At 41.5% G+C, this 22,930-nt stretch overlaps 1 protein-coding gene across 3 annotated transcripts in view; it reads left to right on the top strand.

The window, feature by feature from the left end:
- Window positions 1-22,930, top strand: part of LOC124110817 — a 51,669-nt gene that overhangs the window by 13,022 nt on the left and 15,717 nt on the right. For 2 of the 3 annotated variants that reach the window (XM_046470245.2, XM_046470246.2), the window contains exons 2-7: window positions 13,448-13,536; window positions 17,602-17,726; window positions 18,292-18,372; window positions 19,074-19,179; window positions 22,372-22,416; window positions 22,812-22,857. In XM_046470245.2, the coding sequence (XP_046326201.1) occupies window positions 13,508-13,536; window positions 17,602-17,726; window positions 18,292-18,372; window positions 19,074-19,179; window positions 22,372-22,416; window positions 22,812-22,857 (432 nt within the window). In that variant the 5' untranslated portion in view covers window positions 13,448-13,507. Of the gene's footprint in view, window positions 1-13,447; window positions 13,678-17,601; window positions 17,727-18,291; window positions 18,373-19,073; window positions 19,180-22,371; window positions 22,417-22,811; window positions 22,858-22,930 lie in introns of all 3 variants that reach the window. The other variant, XM_046470244.2, reaches the window with a different exon arrangement.

Below are 22,930 nucleotides of genomic sequence, written 5' to 3'. Positions count from 1 at the left end.
AACGTTGTTGGCAATATATATTGTACTATGCAGAAACGACACTGAATGTTGAACGTTGTTGTCAATATATATTGTACTATGTAGAAACGACACCGAATGTTGAACGTTGTTGGCAATATATATTGTACTATGTAGAAACGACACTGAATGTTGAACGTTGTTATCAATATATGTGGTACTATGTAGAAACGACGCTGAATGTTGAACGTTGTTGGCAATATATATTGTACTATGTAGAAACGACACTGAATGTTGAACGTTGTTGGCAATATATATTGTACTATGTAGAAACGACACTGAATGTTGAACGTTGTTGGCAATATATATGGTACTATGTAGAAACGACACTGAATGTTGAACGTTGTTGGCAATATATATGGTACTATGTAGAAACGACACTGAATGTTGAACGTTGTTGGCAATATATATGGTACTATGTAGAAACGACACTGAATGTTGAACGTTGTTGGCAATATATATGGTACTATGTAGAAACGACACTGAATGTTGAACGTTGTTGGCAATACATATTGTACTATGTAGAAACGACGCTGTTGGTAGAGGGTGGTTGGCAATATATATTGTACTATGTAGAGACGACGCTGTTAGTAGAGGGTGGTTGGCAATATATATTGTACTAAGTAGAGACGACGCTGTTGGTAGAGGGTGGTTGGCAATATATATTGTACTAAGTAGAGACGACGCTGTTGGTAGAGGGTGGTTGGCAATATATATTGTACTATGTATAGACGACGCTGTTGGTAGTGTGTGTGTGTGTGTGTGTGTGTGTGTGTGTGTGTGTGTGTGTGTGTGTGTGTGTGTGTGTGTGTGTGTGTGTGTGTGTGTGTGTGTGTGTTTTTGTATAGTACTGTGTAGAAGTAAACGCTGTTCCACGTGCACCCGATGTTTGTAATGCTCCTAAAGGCCTTGTATGTCAACGAGTAGATTGATTCTTGTATTAGGTTGTCTAGGAGAAATCGATAGCGCAGACAAAAGCCGATTGTTTGAGAACAGGTGCTTCATCAGCAGGACCACTGTTATATCAGTACTTGCTTTAACACAACCAACAAACTGATGTCACAATAACCGTATCATTTGCAACTCTGACTTTGACAGCTAGTTATACCCCTCCAATGTGGCAATCGTTGTTCTTCCTGCCATTAACCATGTGTGTTACTTGCTGATAGTTATAAATAAATGGCATGACTGTTCAACATTGTTTGAATATAAAATTGCCTGGTGTTTACTGTGACATACACTACGACAATGCATAAATTTGTAAATTCACAAATGTATTAGAGCAGAGAATTGTGTCTTGTCTGTCTATATACACTGCAGCATTTATAAATTGACTGACAGATGTATTTGTGGTTTCTTGAGTTATGAATCACAAACACTGTTTGCAAATCGGTTTATCTCTTCGTGCCTCATTGAAGCGAATAATTAATCCTTATAATTAGATTCTACAACATAATGTTCTCAACAATAGTTTCATCAGAAACTATGAAACTTAATACATGAGGTGCGATCGATAAGCATTATATATATATAATGCTTATCGATCGCACCTCATGTATTAAATTTCATATGTGATATTGATGCGCGACATTGATCATGTAACATTAACATCGTTAATACACATAGACACGCCTCCACAGTCAGTAGTCAATTCTCCACTTGAAGATTCGGGTTAGAATTGGTATTCGGCAACCCATGCTTGTCGTAAGAGGCGACTAACGGGATCAGGTGGTCAGGCTCGCTGACTTGGTTGATGCATGTCATCGTATCCAAATTGCATGGATCGATGCTCGTGATGTCAATCACTGGATTGTCTGGTCCAGACTCGATTATTTACAGACCAGCGCCATATGGCTGGAATATTGCCGAGTGCGGCGACAACAAACAAAACGTACTGGAAACTTCAACTTGGTTTCTGGTTTCATGAACGAATCAGTAAACACGACTTGACAGCAGTATGAACGAAGCATACCGATTATTGATACTTGTTAATGGTTGACTCACGGGAGAAAAAGGCGTTATGAAAGTAGAAAGCAAAGTACGCGCTTAAAGAGGCTTATCTAATCTGCCGGGCAGTAAAAAAGGAAACACTGGAAAATTGGATTTGATTAAACGATATCAAAACGTTAAGAGGCTCTATACAGCCGCCAAAAACACTGCAACTTAATGTCTAAAACACAGCTATGATACACGTTTCAAATACATTCACCATCGAATAACCAGATCTTGTTAGTTTCATTTTTAGCCACCAACAAACATGGGTGTAAACTTTCGGCAGATTATATGAAAACGACAGTGATGCTTGTTTAGTGCACGTCGTTGGATCCATCCAAATACCACGTTTATGATGACAACGTCTGGTGATACCATGGCGTTTGGTGTAATAGTGCTCGGAATGCAATGTTCATAAATTACGCCTGCAGGACTAGTACGTGATCCCGTGCTGTCACCTTGAGACCCCATAATAGATACATTGTTGGAGGTGAATCAACCTTTGCGGTGTCTCGCATATTGCACCACGACATTGCGTGACGAGTCGTATTATTGCCAGAGCGAAACGTAATGAAAGCTGAAACAGATAAGGATATATTTGAATGTGGTTTTATTGCGGTTCGTGAACGATATGCCACCGAGTTGGCTTTTAACGATTGATTAAAAGCATCTCTTTAAGTAAGGATTTTTTTTACTGTTATTGAGCTTGTCAGTCCACACTATAATCATGTGCATTTGAGAGAGATAATGTTTAGTGTTGATATCTTGTTAATGTGCCGCCCTCGTGTTGCCACGTGTTAACATTGTCCTCGAGTTTCGCACGGTGTTTGGGACAGACCATTTAATATTTGGGGATGGGGGTAGAAGTCTATTCTGGGATTTTATCGAAAAAAATTAATTGTCCCAGAATATTCTTGACAAACGTAATTATGCTTCAGACTGTTGAAAAAGAAAGAAATTGCCTGTCACAAAAATTGCATTGTTATAACGTGTTTTTCTTACAAGAAAATTCAGGTTCATAGTTTTAAATACCCAAAAATATCTGGTTTTGTAGCTGTAGCAGAAGAATTATCCAATCTCGATACAAAATCCAAGGCCACCCTCAGAATATCAAATGGTCGGTCCCTTAGTGAGTGAGTGAGTGAGTGAGTGAGTGAGTGAGTGAGTATTGTTTTACGACGCTTTTAGCAATACTCCAGCAATGGGCTTCACACATTGTACCCATGTCGGGAATCGAACGCGGGTCTTCAGCGTGACGAGCGAACGCTGTAACAACTAGGCGACCCGACCCCTCTCCTGTCTGCTATGTCCTCAAGCTTCGCACGGATAAAACGTGTTAGCACTGACCTCGCACGTCGGTACTGTCCTCGAGTTTGGTGCGGGTAACGCTTGTTACTATTTCTTGAATTCACGTGGACAACATATGTTATTCGTTTCCTTGAATTTCGTACGGATAACACTTGTTAGTGCTGTCCTTGAGCTTCGTGCGGCACCAGGTGTTGGTGATGTCTTTGTGTTTCGTGCGTATAACGTGCGTCGGTGCTGTCCTTGTGTAACAGTGTTATCGGCCCTACCCGAGAGTGTACCGACGGGACAAGATGCGTGTGAAACTCTGCTGCTGTATCGGACGGTAAGATCCCACTGCAGTGTAAAGGCAATGTAAAATTGATCACCTTGATCCCAATAACCTCTTTATCTGACCCGAGGGGCCTGTCCTTCCCGTGATAGGTCCGTGGGGAGTTGTACTGTCAATCAGATATCTTTTGGCTGAACCCCTTGTCACTAGCTCATGTTGTCTATCTGGAGCATCGTGTCTCTGTCGCGGGGTCCTTTCTATGTGGTTCCATCTGTTGTAATTAAGGAGGTAAGGTGAAATGTTTTGCCGTTTATGCCCAATGGAATCTGTTTGGGCGGATAATCGAGACTGGTTATTCTCTGGCGTTGACGTTTTTTTTTATAGTTTTATTAACGTAGCAGCCAAGATTTTTCCACTTCTATAACGACGTGTATGTTTCTTTGTGCGTGCGTGTATGTTTCCTTGTGCGTGCGTGCGTGCGTGGGTGCGTGCTTGTGTGTGTTTGTGTATGTCTTCTTGTACAGGTCCGGACTAATGCCGGTTTTATAGTGCTAGCCCACAGAGACACTATACCGGAGTTTAACATGGATACCCCACTCAGGACAGTATACTGACCCGTCCTTGTTTCATCCCCTTAATGCTAACCCCCTAGGCAAGATAACAACAAGTAGCATCTTCTACTGTACTTTGGTATGACACGACCGGGCTCTGTGGAGTTAAGCATCCCATCATATTAATGGGTACGTAGTAATATTTTTTTAAATTATGTATAAACTTCCAAACAATAGGCATCCGGAAAGCAAGGTGGTCGGACTGACGGGGTCCGCACTTAAGAGGTTTGACTATACACGAAGGACTATATAGATAGTCTCTCTGTTCAGATCAACGAACGTACGTCAGCCCTACTCCTACAAAGGAGGAATTGGAAGTGTGAAACAAGATATTTCATTTTTAAAAACTGATGTAGATGTTCTTGATCAATTATTCTTATACAGCTGGACTGGCCTCACAGTGAAAACATGGTTCTTCTAGGTGAAGTTGGGCGAGTGCCAGTAGTGGCATCATATCCTTGCCGTGATGGCAATGTAAACCTTGGAAGAGCCAAACAGATCAATACAATTCAAGGTTAACCAGTAACTCAGTTGAAATCTTGCTAGTGATGCGTTATTTGGGTCGGCGCCATGCATCAAGGTAATGTATTTGCCCATATCTTGCCCAGACAACGCGGAGAACACGATGTAGCGATACTGCCACCATCATATTTTCCCCTTGTATCGACCAGAGCTTATGGAAGGGCCCAGGGACGCGGGTAGCGGGCTATTGTTGGCGACGGTAAACACTTCCTATACAGGGTGATACAGACAGTCGGCTTGGAGTGATGGATGCGGGCTGCCTGATCAACAATAATACGCCAGGATCGAATCTGGAGTCTGATGTTGTTTTGACGCTGAAAGTGGCTTAGTCAGTTAGATTCGGTGTGGTATTTAGGGGTTTCAGTTGATAACTGAGTATTATGTCGTTGGGAGGGAGGGAGGGAGGATTGCTTAGAGTTGATTTTGGAATATTTAGGAAATCAGCCGTTTATGATAGAGGTATTTTCTTGTTGAAGGGGATGTATAGCGTACGCTAGCCTTGCTCCATGCTGTACAGAAAGATAAGTCCATGGAGGAGGAGGGATTCTGTCCTCATAATAGACAAGTCTAGATAAGCGGACAGTACATCTAAAGACGTCAGTCTCTTATCGAGACAACTTGATCTTATTGTCTATATAATAAAGAAATTATGCTTTAACTAATAATTATTGCCTTAAAGACTTGCGCAAGTCTATGCGTGCGCGTAGAGTGCGGGTTACGACCAGGGTCAGGTAGAGAAGGGTGGGAGATACGGACATGGTCGGGTGAAGTAAGATAGCAATACGGGTGAGGTCGGGTGGAGTAAGGTGGCAATGCGGGTAAGGTCGGGTGAAGTAAGGTGGCAATACGGGTGAGGTCGGGTGAAGTAAGGTGGCAATGCGGGTGAGGTCGGGTGAAGTAAGGTGGCAATACGGGTGAGGTCGGGTGAAGTAAGGTGGCAATACGGGTGTGGTCGGGTGAAATAAGGTGGCAATACGGGTGAGGTCGGGTGAAATAAGGTGGCAATACAGGTGAGGTCGGGTGAAGTTAGGTGGCAATACGGGTGAGGTCGGGTGAAGTAAGGTGGCAATACGGGTGAGGTGGGATGAAGTGAGGTGACAATACGGGTGAGGTGGGATGAAGTAAGGTCGCAATACGGGTGAGGTCGGGTGAAGTAAGTTGGTAATACGGGTGAGGTCGGGCGAAGTAAGATGGCAATACGGGTGGGGTCGGGTGGAGTAAGGTGGCAATACGGGTGAGGTCGGTTGAAGTAAGATGGGAAAACGGGTGAGGTCGGGTGAAGTAAGGTGGCAATACGGGTGAGGTCGAGTGAAGAAAGATGGCAATATGGGTGAGGTCGGGTGAAGTAAGATGGCAATATGGGTGAGGTCGGGTGAAGTAAGGTGGCAATACGGGTGAGGTCGGGTGAAGTAAGGTGGCAATACGGTGAGGTCGGGTAAAGTAAGGCGGGAAAACGGGTGAGGTCGGGTGAAGTAAGATGGAAATATGGGTGAGGTCGGGTGAAGTAAGGTGGCAATACGGGTGAGGTCGGGTGAAGTAAGTTGGCAATACGGTGAGGTCGGGTAAAGTAAGGCGGGAAAACGGGTGAGGTCGGGTGAAGTAAGGTGGTAAAATGGTTCTTACATCATTGCGACTTCGTGACAATTACTTTGAAACATCTGTAATTCTGTGGACATCTAAGATTCCTTGACCTTATGCAAGCTCGTTATTCCTTGAATATTCAAGCTCGTATATATGTACAATTTATTTTTTCGATCATCGTTCATTCTTGCTTCCTACACTCTCATGAAATGTCAATCTGGTAGAAGATGCCCTGTATCGTGTCCCGTATAGCCGGCTGTTCTGTGTAGCGTGTAGGTGTTGCATCTCATGTTATCAACTCATTCCGCGCAGACGTCAAATGTCCCTGGTTCACCATAGCCTGAATGATGAGGGGTTACGAAAGCCTGCGAGAAAAGAGTTCAGAACAAACCTGATAAAACACTCCAAGTGGTGACGCAAACCAAACTGCTCTAGGCTACTAGTCACTGTACATTTTAGAGATATGATCAGAAGAATCTATCGATTTGTACATCATGAAAAGCGGCAATTATCGGTGAGTACAAGAAAAAACCCGAAGCATCTCTTGAAAAGATAAAAAATGCAGCCTAGCTGCACGTCAATCCTTCATAGATGAGGAGGAATCCTTCCTAGATGAGGAGGAGAGGTTGAAGGATGCTGAGCATATCGACAACATGAGGAAATCTCTTACACGTGCTAAACAGTTTTACACATGCTACACAGTGCCAGGTAGAAGTGCCCCTGGCCAATCAGCGCTAGCTACCAATGCATACTTTGTAAATAAGTAAAGATGAACATACATAGCACCCCGTGCTTGTTGTGACTACATGGACGTATTGATTCGGGCGCTGAAAATGATTGGTTTTGGACATGTCGCTTCGCTGAGTTGTGGGGCTACTTCAAAGAGCAGAAAATACGTAGGGCGAAGGATATATTCAGTCGGGAACTGAACAAATGAAGAGGACACACCCGTTCAAGCAAACACTACGTTTCAACAACTGCAACAACTTCAGCAACTGCAACAACTCCATCAACTGCAACAACTCCACCAACTGCAACAACTCGTACCTAGTTGTGAGGGTAGTACGTTTGATGCCACCTACCGTTGATATTTGAAAATGGGTTTTTGCCGGTGCTGCATTAAAGTTCCCAATAATGACACACCAGATCAGAGCATGAAACAAACATGGCTGTTATTGTACGCCTTCTGGCGTTCTCAGCTTTATGCACTTGGATACGGCGCTTTTCTCGACAGAAAGGTCGCCCACGATCTACGATGAATACAAAACACTTTTTCATCACCAAAGGAAATAGCAACCAACTAAAACACGTTTGGCAGAGTCGAATCAATAAATAAAATACTGCATTGAGACATCTTGTACACACAAACTAAAAATGGTACTTTACGCGTACATCTCTCTTATACTTTTGGATTATTTTGTACCGATGACTCGTGACTCATGTGTTGTTGTTTTTAAAAAGTGTGTGTGTGTGTGTGGGGGGGGGGGGGGGGGGGGGGGGGGGGCGTTAGTGGTGATAATCTGATTGTATGTCGTCTGGTCCTGGTCGTCTCGTCGTCTGTTTAATTTTAAGTGAAGGAAAATAGTTATGATTGATCATTGCTATGTCTGTCTGAGAGGAAATGTTGATTTAAAATATTAAAGTTATTATACATTTTAGGTTCCTTTCCGTTTAAAGTTACTCTTTAATGTACATGCTTCAGATGTTTTTTTATCGGTGTTTGTGCTAACAGGAACATGACAACATGCGAGTGGGCTCGCAACAAGGCATGCTGCTGGAACAATGACGTTCTCTGATCACAATTTTACGTTCTGTGAAAGTCATATATTGATTCCTTCTCCATCACCATTACGTACATCGACATCCGTAATTACTTAGGATGAGACAGTGTCTATATCTGCTGAAAACATAACATTCGTTTCAGCCATGAATACATCTCAGGACAACATCTTCACATGAATTAATGCATCGACAATACTGCGTTGATGGAACATACGAACACAAGCATAACGCCTGTACGAACCCGACCTCTTATAACAATCATCATTTCGAGGTTGCCGTGACAATAGTTACGTTGTGTCCACACTACCAACGTCAAGCCAGTATTGTGAACACAGAGGCTTAGAGGTTTGAAGGATGTGTCTTGTAAGACGAGTCAAGTGTCAGTGCCGTGCCTGGAATACAATACGACCCCTATTATCAATTCACTTAGCACGTTGGGTGAAGCGGAGGATCGCAACGCTGGTGTTAGATGAATAGCATCACAATGTTCCTTAAAGCTTAGGGCAATCTCACCATTGCGGTTGGCATTAAGGATTGAAAATGGAAATAAATTTGCTTCAAAATATTTGTTTTATTTTGCGGAGCTATTAGGATGAGGTTGATTGTTTAAAATCAATCCATTAATGTAGTATTATTCTACATTTTATCTGAAATGTGAATCTTGATGCATTGTGGTGTTAGTTTATGCCGTCATTTCTGGTGTAATCTACCTCTGACATGCGGCGTTGAGGAGTGAAAAAAGAACAAACCCATCGGGCATTTGCAAGTTCAATGAAATTATAAAAATCTATTTTTGTGAGAAATAAGGACACCTCCTTGGGGATTTCAATGTTTTATGTATTTGGAATCGGCCCACCGAAACACACGTACAGGGGACCTGGACATACCAGTACGTAGGAATTAACGGGTTATCCATTGTTCGAGACAAGCAGAGTGAAGATATGAGTCCATATTTTCAATTAAGATTCTTAAGTCAAAGGCACTTGAAACGCTGGATGCCTAGTTGGGGTACAGACACAGTATTTTAAGCGACATGATGGAGTGGCTTGATCACTGAATTACCGTCTTCGCCATGCTTGTGGTTTTGACACAGAGGTCCATCCATGGTACGACCCAGAGGATATGTAGAGGGCGTCATGGGAAATGCCCGTTTATAGCCTCAGACCTATCCAGGCCAACACACCTGACCTTGTCCTTTTTGATAAATCCGATAAAATCATTTATATCATTGAATTTGTAGTCCCTTTTGACACTAATGTGATTGACAAGATTCAGGAAAAACATGGCAAATATGCGGACCTCGCTTTCGAAATGTCACTCTTGCATCCCAAGTACCAAGTTGTCCGACTCCCCATTGTTCTCGGTGCCTTAGGTTTGGTACTTCCCAGTCTGTTGACTGACAGTACCAAGGTTTGCTGCCAGGAATACAGCCCTTCCGACAGTCTGTGTAATGCTGAAGTTCATTACACTGCAGTGTTGGGAAGTATTCACAATCTCCGAACAATTCTGGGTGGGTTTGACTAGGCAGCTCTTCCTGGAAGAAGTCCCATTCGCCGTTTCGGCTGCGTGTAGAGGGAGCAAGGGCCCCGAGCTGATAATGAGCCTAACCAGCCTGACTGTGCCAGGATCACCCAAACCCTCTTTGCTGTATTTTTTATTTTAATTTGTATAATGATGATGATGATGATGATGATAATAATAATTTAAGGAATTTTATATACATCACAGATCAGAACATCTTTACGGCAAAGTGCATATCATTGTATATTATCCTGATAATCTAAGTATTTTTAATTAAAATGCATATGACTGTACACGAATTTCGAATTTCGATGTCTAGAAAACACGCCCCCTAAACATGAAAGGAATTATTTATAACAATCACCATTATATTACATAGCCCTACAAAATTGAACAAATATATTAAAAAAAACAAATTTGGTTATTTAACTTTATATTTCTACTGGGGACAACTTGGAAATCGTTCAAATAATCAAATAAATAAACGTGTCAGTTCGGTCAGTGTTTGCTGAAAAATGATGATAGGATGTCGATATACATTAACGAATTGCTTCCAGAAACTACTGAAATAGACTTCCCGTGTCACCCGTCTGTCAATTATAAAAGTCTATATATGGTTTTAAATGAATGTAGGTTTCACAGCCTACAGTGTATATACATACACTCGGATCTCGTTTATTGGATTTTGACAGAAATGACGTCACGCATACGTCACCTAATTGTCATTTCACACGTGTTGCTAGGGGTATAGATTTCCCCTCGGCGACAGATCCATATAGGCTTTTGTCAACCTGCTGAATAACAGCTGATGGTGAAATGTTCACGAGCAGCCTAGTTTTGACATGTAACGGACATTTAACATAACGTCATAGCTATTTTATTAACAGTCGAATGAGGTTCGATCTGTTTGTTCGACTGCTACATGCCAAAATGATTAATGTGTGAAATCCAATCAAATAACTTTACACTCAAAAGTCCCTACTGTGCTATAAAACTCTCAAAGACTCCCAGCTTAAAACAAACCGCGTTATATACCCTAATCCCAGATTCGACGAGATTGAAAATCAGAACTCTATGCCTGGTGATTTCACCATATATGTCAACATAAAATAAAATGTTTTATAATAATTATAATTTGTTTACTCGATCCACATCAAAGCTAACCGCTTTATTACCGCTTCAGTCACAAATCACGGCTTCATATCTCAACCCCATTCAAACCCACCCTCACCTAATTGCTTTTTAATGGGGCTGATTTCCTTGAAGTGCCTTGGGGGTGGTAATAGTCATGGCGGCCACTGTATAGGTGTATTGATATCTATATTCGCCCGCAGCTTCTATGTGCACCAGCCCCGGGCCTATTACGCATGCATAGACTGTAAAGTAGACAAGTCATGTCTCACGGCAATGGAAGTGTTTATCTTGTATTCGTGTCTTCTCGGGTTAATCTTGCAAATGCTATTCAAATCAAAGTTAGTCCACACCATTTGTATTTAAACCCCTCGTCAACCGCCGACACATGCCGCGACCATATTCTGTGCGATGTAGATTTCAGGATCATTTCAGCTGGAAAATAGATGATCGTGTTTTGTTTATGGTCACGGAGGTCACAGCGAATGTGACAAGTTTCATTTATTGACGATGGATTTTGTTAGTTGTAATACATTACAACATTACGGGTCCATTTGCTGCCCTGCACACCACTGAAATTTTTGTTAGTGGTTTGCACAACAAAGTTACTTCCCTTTTCAGTATTTTGCGACGGAGGCTTTGCAAGCGCAGAACAAACCACGAACATATAAACGCGCTGATACATCTCTTCTAAGATTATTATATTACAGAAATATGTGGGCATTAAAATGAATTATTGCTAAATGGATTCTTCAAACGATTAATCTATCGAAAGTTAAACAAAACCAATGAATATATATGCTTGTGTTTCACATCCCAGGAAACAAATCATCCCCTATTTTTGATGCCCGGTGTCGAAGTTCACAAAAGGGAAGCCCGAGATTTGTTGTATCACCAAGTGTATCACGTGTAATTGTCAGCTTTCATTAGTAAGGGGCGTATCTGTAGCATGTATCCTTATATAATATATGAAAGAAATGCTTCAACGATTCTGGGAAATCTTAATGACTTAGTGCGGTCTAACTTTAAACGAATTCTCCACCATCACGACCCTGAACTGATGCCCTAGTCACTGGTAGGGGCTGTTTTGTAGAGGTGACCTTTGAAATCAGTTTAATTGTTTTGTTTTCAAAATGTCAAACCGCGTCACAAGAGAGAGAAGGTTAGAGAGAAGTGATCAAGTAACGGACGAGAGGAGTAACAACTCCCCGCAGGCCTATTGTATATCCCACTATTGATATATTTCTCACCGAAAAACAATATGTTTTAATTAGATTTCCAATATTGTATTGATTACAATCACACCCGTATCGTAACGATATATGTTCTTGATTAAAAAACTGTTTTCGTTAAACAGAAAAAGGAATTTGACATTAAAATACCGGTTACAATTTAAACTACATTCGTGTAAGTATGTCTGTGGGACTTTAACAATTTGTTTTCAAAATCAACATGTATCAAAAAAATAAAAAATAAAGACAAAACATGAATATACAACATAGATGTTAACATAACTATTCTGTAAAGATATTGAATGTAATGCATGTAAATATTATCACATTGGTATATATTTGTCATATTAGTACGTGCATTTACAAAGCGTATTTGAAAAAGTGTTCTTGCGAATATATCCAAAGAACCCGCTTACCTTACTACATCTGGTAGTCGCTTCTTTGGTTCCTTGATAGACCCGTGAAGATCCGGTTTAGAATAGGCCTACAGCAACCCATACCTGCCGTAAAAGGAGACTATGCTTGTCATAAGAGGCGAATAACGGGATCGGCAGGTCATCAGGCTCGCAGACTTCTTTGATGCATGTCATCGATCCTAATTACGTCGATCGATGTTCATGATGTCAATCACTGGATTGTCTGGTCCATACGCGATTATTTACAGACCGCCGTCATATAGCTGGAATATTGCTGGGTGCAGCGTTAAACAACAAATAAAGAAAGAAATGTTCTTTAATAATTGCTATGGGACCCTCTTAAATCGACGCCGGATACGTCGCCATGTCGGAAAAGTCGTTGTTTTTGTTAGTGACCAGTAGAAGATAAAACATTATGTTAGACAGTACACTCAAAACATGTCCACGTGTCAGCATATCGCTTGTCTCGAACTCCGAGTTAACTCCGAAGTGTCACACTATGCATCACGTTTATCTCGACATATAACATGATACATGCAGGGAGTGGTGGGGTAGGCAGGTGGTGCAAGCGTTCGCTCGTCACAAGGGCTACATGGATATAATGTGTGATGCCCATTTCTTGTGTCGTGAGAGTGTTGGAATTATTGCTACAAGAACCACCCACACCCACACCCACACCCACACCCACACCCACACCTCACTCCCTCACTCCCTCACAATATATAGTTTTAGCTTTCAGATTGTAATACGAAACTGGGGTTACCCACAATGTGGGACATCATGCCAAGTATATCTATAACCTATCTATAAACGCCAGTTGTGACCTTTTTTTAAAAGTCTAACGATGAGCAAAAAATCGTCACAGCTGTTTGCGATCTTATTATAAGCGTCGTTTCTCATACTATATACATAATTATTTATATTGTTTGTTCTTAGGGTAGATATGTTTGTTTATCTTCGCACAATAATAAACTGGTTTAGTACCAATGACCTTCCAGTTTTGGATATCATTTTCATGAAATGCCATCAGCTGTTATGTATCTATCAATGTATGTTTTATTTCAGAGGTCACCGCACGAGGGCCCCCTACCGAGGAAGTAGGCCTGTGGGCCTGTCAGCGACACCATGAAACGGCTTTACACGGAAGAGCAAGAGTGAGTGCATTAGCAGCTGGTAGTGAGTTAGTCGGGGACGGTTGTCAGGGAGTACTGTACCAAGGACGGTTTAGAGGGTTAAGTTCTCCCGCTGATCAAGGATTATAACACCATGAGGAGACTAGAGGAGGAATACAATGAGTGAGTGTTCATTTTCTTACTTACCAGGAAACTGCTTGACTCTAGTTAGACGTGTAGGCGAGGTTGACAAGCATGCATGTTGAGTTGGGAAAAACGATGAAAATTTGTAGTGAACCATTTAATAGTTGTCAGCTTTCTCAATGGGAAACATTTCTTATGACTGAACTATTCATAGTACTAGATAGAACTTTGTAAGCATGTGCATGTATTAAATGTGTTCTTTGAGGGGATCATTTTCGAATACTCTTGAACGTGTACATCATAATGCATGTATAAATCAGTCTCTATAGGACGTGCATGCATTAACCAGTCTCTATAGGACGTGCATGCATTAATCAGTCTCTATAGGACGTGCATGTATTAATCAGTCTCTATAGGACGTGCATGCATTAATCAGTCACTATAGGACGTGCATGTATTAATCAGTCTCTATAGGACGTGCATGCATTAATCAGTCCCTATAAGACGTGCATGCATTAATCAGTCTCTATAGGCCATGCATGATTTACCCCTTTTTGCGAACACCTGGTGTCATCACTGATATTCAGTGATCCATTCTTAAAGTATAATTTTCACCGCTATTTTGACTTTTACGCCCAATCTGTTTCAGCTGATAAACGAGACTTGTATGTTTTACTTGATATCAGACGAGACACTCCGAACTCTGCATCTATGACTGACTTGATCACATAACCCACAGGATACTTTATTAGATACCTGCAATATGCAAACCTGTTTATAAAAAATATACACCTAACATTTCATTAAACATACGTAGCATAGTTATAACACAAATAACTACACTGTCATTAATCCACATCGAACGTCGCCGAAGGGTGTGTCACATTCTTCTTTAGACATGACATGGCATGTTAGATATGAATATCAGCTTAATATTGAAGCATGAAGATATTTCATAAACTAGGGTGCCTCACTGTCTCTGAACCATATTACTCCCCCATCCGTCGAGCCCTCACTGTAATGCCATAGCTCTCAATGAAGCAAGTTAGATGTTCCCACAGTTTAAGTTTCTGAGTCACCCATCTCACTGGGGCTCCTTTTCACTGTAAATGCAGTTGCTTGTTTCTATGTAAATATAGCAGCTTGTTTCTATATAAATGTAGTCGCTTTTCTATCAAATAATAATATTGTCAGAGACTTAGTCTACTACTCTGGGTCAGTAATGCTGTATTTGGGTTACAGCTGAGTATTATACATTGACGGCGTAAGCTCCTATTTCCGACCTGCAGTTGATTCAGTAACAGGGTCAAGTGTCTATGTTCTATTCTTACACGAGGAAATACCTCCTTCACATGTTGTCCCTGTGATTGGCCTGTTTCATACAGACGAAGTTAGCACTGCAGTATTCACGCAACACCATCAAACGGAGTGACACGTTTATTGGCGAGGGACGAAAAACGTGCTTATCTCTTTCCTGTTGTGGTTTAAAGTCTACTTCCTTGTCAAGTGATAGTGAATATTATCTATTCATTTGTATGAATACTTATGAATAGTGTACAGACTGGGTCACTCTGCTTATTGTACGCGGTTTCGGTGCCCATGTCATAACATCGTATTTCTACAAGATGAGGTGAAACGGTAACGTCGCGTCCAAGATTATTTCCCCTTATATAGAGACGTGCATGCACGTGTGTATGTGTGTGTCTGCTTGACCATAGTCCGGACTGATGCCGATTTTGTAGTGCTAGCACACTGAGATACTATGAATACCCCACTCAGACACAGTATACTGACTCTGAGCCGACCAGTCCTTGTTTTAGTCCCTTAATGCCGAGCGCTAGACAGGATAAAAACAAGTACAATCTTTAACGATATTTGGTATGACCCGGCCGGGGATCGAGCCCCGGACTTTCCGCTCTCCGAGCGGACGCTCTACCACTAGACCACGGAGGCGGTCGTATTTCTACAAAACGTTATGTAACTGAAAAATATATTATCCATATTTACAGGGAAATGAAACAATGGACAACCCATCAATTGCTGCTGTGAAGATATATGAGTATTTATCCCCCGTTTGTAATTTCCTAACATAATACGCTTGTCGATTGTAAGTAGGCTTGGAGGGTGCACATGAGATCTACTTCAAGTAGATCTCCCATATAAACTTGAACAGTGTGTCATCCCGCCCTGATGACACACATTTATGCTCGTTAAAGTTAGATATACTGACGGTCATAAGAAAGTATACACCTATGTATATGTTTGATGGCGGCTAAGTACAACAAACATGTATTTGATACGGGTATCGCAGTGTTTTGGACCTTAAGTTTTCTGTGTTTCGGCGACTGTTTTCACCCACGTAACGTTTAGATAACGTTTGTAATGTTTTAGTCAAATTTAATTTTCAAGTGTATGTTTTCGTTTGCTTGGCAGTTTATACAACTTTGAAGCCCCAGTATATTTCAAACTTAGGATTACCTGGATTACTTCTGCGAACAGATTAATATGTTAGACCAAATGGAAAGGCATCAGGCTTCTTGATGTTAGCAATACGCTTGTTTGTATTCAGCTAGATCTTGTCCAGTACATAAAATCACCTTGTCCAATAAATGAAATAAACAATGTATTTGTTCACGGCAACTGTTTCCCTCATCATGTTATATATCTATCGGTATATGGTCTCTGGTCTTCCTCATGAAACATGAGCAAGCTTATTGCACATGCAGCCCTAGATTCCCCACATGGTTCCTTGCGACCAGGCCTCCCTAGGACCAGCCTAGGCAAAGGTGATACCACCATGTGAACGTGTCTCTGATCTTTTGACGTAATACTTCGCTCAGGGGAGTACAGAAGCACCCTGCTGTGTCCCTAACTGATTGAATCGTTTGTTTTTGCCGTTCGTGCGGATATATTCGCTATAGAAGAGCAAAGGATAACGCTATGTTCGCTGTGTCCGCTGTGAGGATTTACTCGCCCAATACCAAGATCTGTAGATGACGGCTGTGTTCCAAAACCGCGGCTTACCTTCATTTGTGGATGACCTCATGCGGTGTTTAACGCGGGCTGTGTCCCATGTGTCTGAATGTCATGTGTGGTTTCATTTCGTCTCGTGCAGAGCTCTATGTGCCAGCTGTGTCAGTACCACAAACCGTCGTCTGCTGTCTGTACCATGAACCATGTGTGTGTGTGTGCGCGTGCGTGCGTGTGTGCGTGTGATACGGTCGTCTGCTGTGTCTGTATCATAAACCATATGTGTGTATGTGTGTGTGTGTGTGATACTGTTGTCTGCTCTCTCTAATGTGTGTGTGTGTACCATGAACCATGTGTGTGTGATACTGTTGTCTGCTCTCTCTCTAATGTGTGTGTGTGTGTGTGTGTGTGTGTTTGTGTGTGTGTGTGTTTGTGTGTACCATAAACCATGTAAGTGTGTGATACTGTTGTCTGCTTTGTCTGTACCATGAACCATGTGTGTGTGTATGTGATACTGTTGTCTGCTGTGTCTGTACCATGAACCATGTGTGTGTGTGTGTGTGTGTGTGTGTGATACTGTTGTCTGCTCTCTCTCTAATGTGTGTGTGTGTGTGTGTTTGTGTGTACCATAAACCATGTAAGTGTGTGATACTGTCGTCTGCTGTGTCTGTACCATGAACCATATGTGTATGTGTGTGTGTGTGATACTGTTGTCTGCTCTCTCTCTCTTATGTGTGTGTGTGTGTGTGTGTGTGTGTACCATAAACCATGTACGTGTGTGATACTGTCGTCTGCTGTGTCTGTACCATGAACCATGTGTGTGTGTATGTGATACTGTTGTCTGCTCTCACTAATGTATGTGTGTGTGTGTGTGATACTGTTGTCTGCTCTCTCTCCCGTCTGCTGTACCTGTATCATAAACCGTGTGTAATATTGTCGTCTGCTGTGTCTACTCCACGAACCATGCATGACACTGTCGTCTGCTCCCCACAGCGCCCCCTATGATGAGCTGGAGGTGACCGAGGAGCCTCCGCCGATGCTCAACAAGCCACAATGCATCTTACTCAACATGACCTCGTTCGGCATCAACTTTATGGTGCTACTTCTGAGCGTTGAAGGTATCGTCTTAATGTTGTAATTCGTAAATAAAATAAATGCTATAATGATATCATCTAAGGTACATGATGACCTTCTACTTTAACACGGTTGTCCAATGAATGGTGAGGGGTTGGGTAGCCTAGTCACCCCGCCGTGTATTGTGACTTGGCTCCTCTGGCGGAAGACAAGACAAGTTCAACTCCCACATAAGTACCCTGGTGTCTCCAGCCCTTATATGGTTGTGATTTGTCACAAGCGGCGTAAAACAACTCACTCACTTTCACGCCTACTAGGGGAACGGTTTCATTTTGTAGAAAATCCAAAATACATTATCACAATGTGTGACATTAAAACAGCAATGCCTTTGTTTGATATTCAAAACTATTTCTGACGTAGCATGAAGAAATGTTAATCTGATCGTCATTCTTATCAAAATAGAAGAAGTGTGAGCATTAATAAGATGGTAATGGGATTCTATACATGATGGGATATAATTTGATATGATGTGTATGATCAAAAACGAAAACTAGTTCCCATTATCATACAAGTATAGAGCAGTCCACGGCAACGTCTGGTTATTTTCAGTGATACCTGCTCAGGTTGAGGCGCTGGTGGGCGATGGCGCTAAGGGCAGCACGTTCGGAGGAATGGTTGCCGGAGGAGCAGGTAAGGCCACGACAAGTTGATTATCTGTTCTGAAAGTGTATCTTTTTAAAGGAAAAAGAGCATGAATTTTTTTTTAAAATGACCACATTTGGTGCTTAGTTAGACTTTTTTGTGAACGTCACTTGATGTAATATATATATATATATATATATATATATATATATATATATATTACTCAAGTACCAATTCTTATATATTGCTGATTTTAGCTGTTTATTATTTTCAACCATATGAGTTTTTCGATAGCCCCATTTGTAGCTGGTGTTTTTTAGTACCTATTCCGAAGGAGGAATATGTCCCACCATCTCCTCTTTAGAGACGACTAATAGGGGATAGAGGCTCAGTGACTCGGTTGACTGCATGTCATCGTGTTCCGATGGCGTAACTCATGTTTCGGTCACTGGTTAGTCAGATCCAAACACGACCAACTACAGGCCGCCGTATGGAATATTGCTAAGCGCGGCGTTAACCAACATTCACTCATACTCTTCAGTACCTAATCTGATCAGAAAATGTCCTTCCGTAATCGAAACTGGAAGAAAATGAATTCTGAAAAATAAATAATCAATATGTATTCGACCTTTTATGCGTGTTGACTTGTAATTTACGTGCTGAGTGAGAAGAATACGAGCAAGCAATATTTTGCGACCGGTATGTTATTTTGTATATGTGGTCTAAAGTGCATTGACCTTGCGTTCCAGCCTTGACCTTCTTCGTGAGCCCCGTGGTGGGGATGGTGAGTGACCGGCTGACGTACAAGTTGGGGAAGAGGCGCCCTGTCATGATCATCGGAACCATCATCCTCTGGTAGGGTCAGCACACATCATCATTATCATAATATAGTTCCCTGTTGGTATTCCTATTTAGAGTGACCTGGTTGGTAGCGTGTGGTCGTTTCCCAAAGGAGTGCGACTCACTATTAATCACTGGTTTGTCTGGTCCAGACTCGATTATTTACATGTCGTCGCCATATAGCTGGCATATTGCTCAGCGCGGCGTTAAGCAAAAAAAAAAGACAGTACTAAAGGGTTTTGTGTCAATATACATTCCCTAATTTGAACCATATTATATGTAACGCAAATATACACGATATTTAGTGACATAATTTCTTCGGCGCAGAACTGGTGTTGACAGAAACAAAACAATTGTCTTTAACTCCAGAAACAATTTGTTTGAGAATGGTGGATAGCAGAGTATTATCAGCGGAAACACTTTAAGTGGGTCATGGTGGGCGAATGGGTAGTGTAGCGAGTTTGCCTATTCAGTGGTGCAGGTTCGATTCATTAAGCGATTCTGTGACTGAGGGAATACACATATATCCATAGTAAGACAATTACATACTACATTGGTCTCCAAAAAGCATATTCCAAGAAAATGAAAAACGTCTTTGCCAAAGATAAACCAGTCTCGATTATCCGCCGAAACGGGGTTCATCGGGTGTCAAAGGCAAAAGAACGTTGGAAATTATATGAATGGATCACTGATGGCATCAGGTGTTCGCGAAAAGTGGAAGCAAGCACTTCTCTACCGGCAGCATCCTTCACTCACACAATCTGTAAATAAAGTATGTTTGTTGCCTGATGCTGCTAAGCGGTACAGCATCCGGCGGAGACAGGTAAACAAACCAGACAACGAATCCAGATGCTTGGACGTAACATCAGATCAATACAACAACATAAGCCATCCGCTATGTCAATATGACATAATCTGGGTCTTAAAAGTACAACCCTGGGATCTCTATCATGTAGTCTGGAAAACCCACAGTTCCAGTGTATTATGGTAATTAACCTACACATCAGGAAACAAACACTGCCTTCATGCCATGGGTCGATACGTGTAGGCGTACGACAAGGCTAACTGCTGAATCCAGTTCCGGAAATTAAACATTTACGGTAACTGGGATAAAAATTGATTATCGGCAATTCCCCGGGGACAGATAAAGATGAACAAATCCCTGATTGGACTGTAACGTGCTACCTGGTTACCTTGTGAAGGCCATGTTGGTTGATACGCGACCCTTGGTTACAGTGAGATTACCTGACGAAATGGCTACCGTTTTTTTTTCGGATTTTGCTTATATTTTATATTCTGAACCTAATTATCGTTTACAAGTTTATCTATATCAAGGGGGCCACGGGTGGCCCAGTCGGCTAAGGCGCCGCGATTCGCTGTGCAAAGTTGCGTCCCCTGGGCACGCCAGAAACATATGATTGTGGGTTCGAATCCCGGTTCGCCCCGATTATGTTTCTAGGTTTGTCAGCACCATACCCGTGCTCGTGGGTTTCACCGAAGTGGTAAACGTCTGAGACCTGCATCACTTCGGGCTTTCCTCCCACATTAAGCTGACACGCCGCGATATAACTGGAATACTGTTAAAAGCGGCGTTAAACCCAACTCACTCACTCACTCACTCACTATCTATTTCATGGATCACTGGTTTTTAAGGTAACTGTGGATATATTGAGTTTAGTGCAGGGGAAATTCAGTGTACTTTTACACTTGGAATAAAGCGACAAAACCTTTTCTATAATCACAAGTCTATTGTACGATTCGGACTAAAGCATATGTATGTGTTCATGGATCACCCGTCACAAACACATGCAAACGTAAGTCGTTTCATAGGCATTACTTAGAAGTTGGCGGATGACAAGGTAGACACACAAAAGATTATATGGATAACAACTTATTTTATACTGTAAATAGCTTTTTACGGTATTAAAGAAGTTGTTATCCATAAAAAATATTGTGTCTACCTTGTCAAACGTAAGTCGATTGTTCACCTGTACAAACACGGGAACTCTATGTTAGACTGATTGGTGACTATCATTAGGGAGAGGAGTCGTTAAGAGCAGTGTTTGATAAAGTTTGATAAAGAATCATAACTGATAAAGTGAAAACTGAAACAGCGGGACTATTTACGTGAACACAAAGTGTGTATTGTGAAATGAACGTGGCTTGAGTTTGCTGTGAACCTGTCACGGAATAAGTAGATAAAAAGAGAAAGACGAGTGAAAATGGAATATACAGCTTTGTTTCTTGTGTGTGATAGAGGACTTAGAAAATGTCAAAGAAATATAAACGTTGAACCGTGTTCTCAACCCATGCATTTTTATCTTTATGAGACACCATTACCTAATTACTCAATGATAAAATATTCTTGCTGCGTATGCTCTCACGGAAGCAGATTAATTTGGTCGAAATAAAAGAATTGTCATCGTGTCCTGTTTTGAATCTGTTTGATTGCTGGAAAATATAAAAAGCACTAGCGAGAGAAACATTATACTTTTTATTTATTTAGTGTGTCAACGAGTAATCAAAGTAACGAACGCTTAAGTAATCAACAGTAAACAGACCGTAACACTGTGATATGTATAGATATACCTTAAAAGGGATAATTTGTGCTGTATTGCCTTTTTCGCTCCCTGGAATTTGTTTCGGTAGATATTCGAGACTAATTATTCTCTAGCATTGACCTTTAGAACCTATGACGATAGGAAAAGTTATTTCATCCAGGTCTCACACGGAAATGCACAACAGGCTACACATGTACACTGACTTCCGGGTAGAGCCCCGTGGTCGGGTATTCTGCATCTAGATTGCATTATCAGCTGTGTACGTGAACACACATCCTTGCAGGGATTTTAACCCCGTTGAATATTCAGGGCTTAAGTTTGATCAATACATTTGACGTAAGTCGTGACTAGGAAATATCTGCGGTCAGATAATTACCATATTCAGGTGAAATTTAATCTTTTGAGAACCACTGTGCTATCGTATACTTCCCTGATGACACATGTTGTCATATACAGTGCAACCTCGTTAGTCCGGACACTGGGACACAAAGAACGTGTCACCATACCATTGATATGTTAATCCTGAATGTTTCCCTTTACAGGTGATGTCCTTATTAACGGGGGTTCACTCTGTGTCACTGCTATATATATTGAGACTCTACCCCTGGTAAAATGCCACTACATACGTGTGTTTCCTTGATTTCAGTTTTGGTCTGATTGGCATGGCGTTTAGCGCCCCACAGGTTAATGTGTAAGTATTGAGCCATACATTATATGCGAGGGTGGAAACTCTCCTCTCACATGCCTAAACTAATTTCTAACACTGGATATCTACAGAAGGCATGTCTCGTACGGAATCTTTGTAGCTATGGAATACTGTAAGGGACAGTCTCGCACCTTTTGCATATTTAGCTTGTTTCCAAAGGTCGAGATCGCGAGATCTAGAATACTAGAACGCGAGGGTGTCCTTTACTGTATTCCATATGTAGCAGCGGCGTTTATACTTAATACTGATTAAATGTGCTTTTAGACGATGACTTTCCAACATTATATACCGTTTAGAAGATTCATACTTAATGAGACAAAGGTGGAGGTTTTGTTTCATAAAGACATTGAATGATTATACTGAATATGCTTATTTTGCAGGCCCCATAGGGATACGAAGGGATTGCTGGGAAACACGAGTCGCATGGTAAATATACAACATTTAACGTCTGGCATTAGTGTCCATGGCATCAGGTGCCAGATGAACCATTTGCATCACA

Source organism: Haliotis rufescens, unplaced genomic scaffold (assembly GCF_023055435.1).
Source record: "Haliotis rufescens isolate VD_foot unplaced genomic scaffold, xgHalRufe1.0.p SCAF_62, whole genome shotgun sequence".
NCBI classification, from domain to species: Eukaryota; Metazoa; Mollusca; class Gastropoda; order Lepetellida; family Haliotidae; genus Haliotis; species Haliotis rufescens.
The sequence above is the reverse complement of the archived record's forward strand: the minus strand, read 5'-3'. Positions and strand labels throughout refer to the sequence as shown.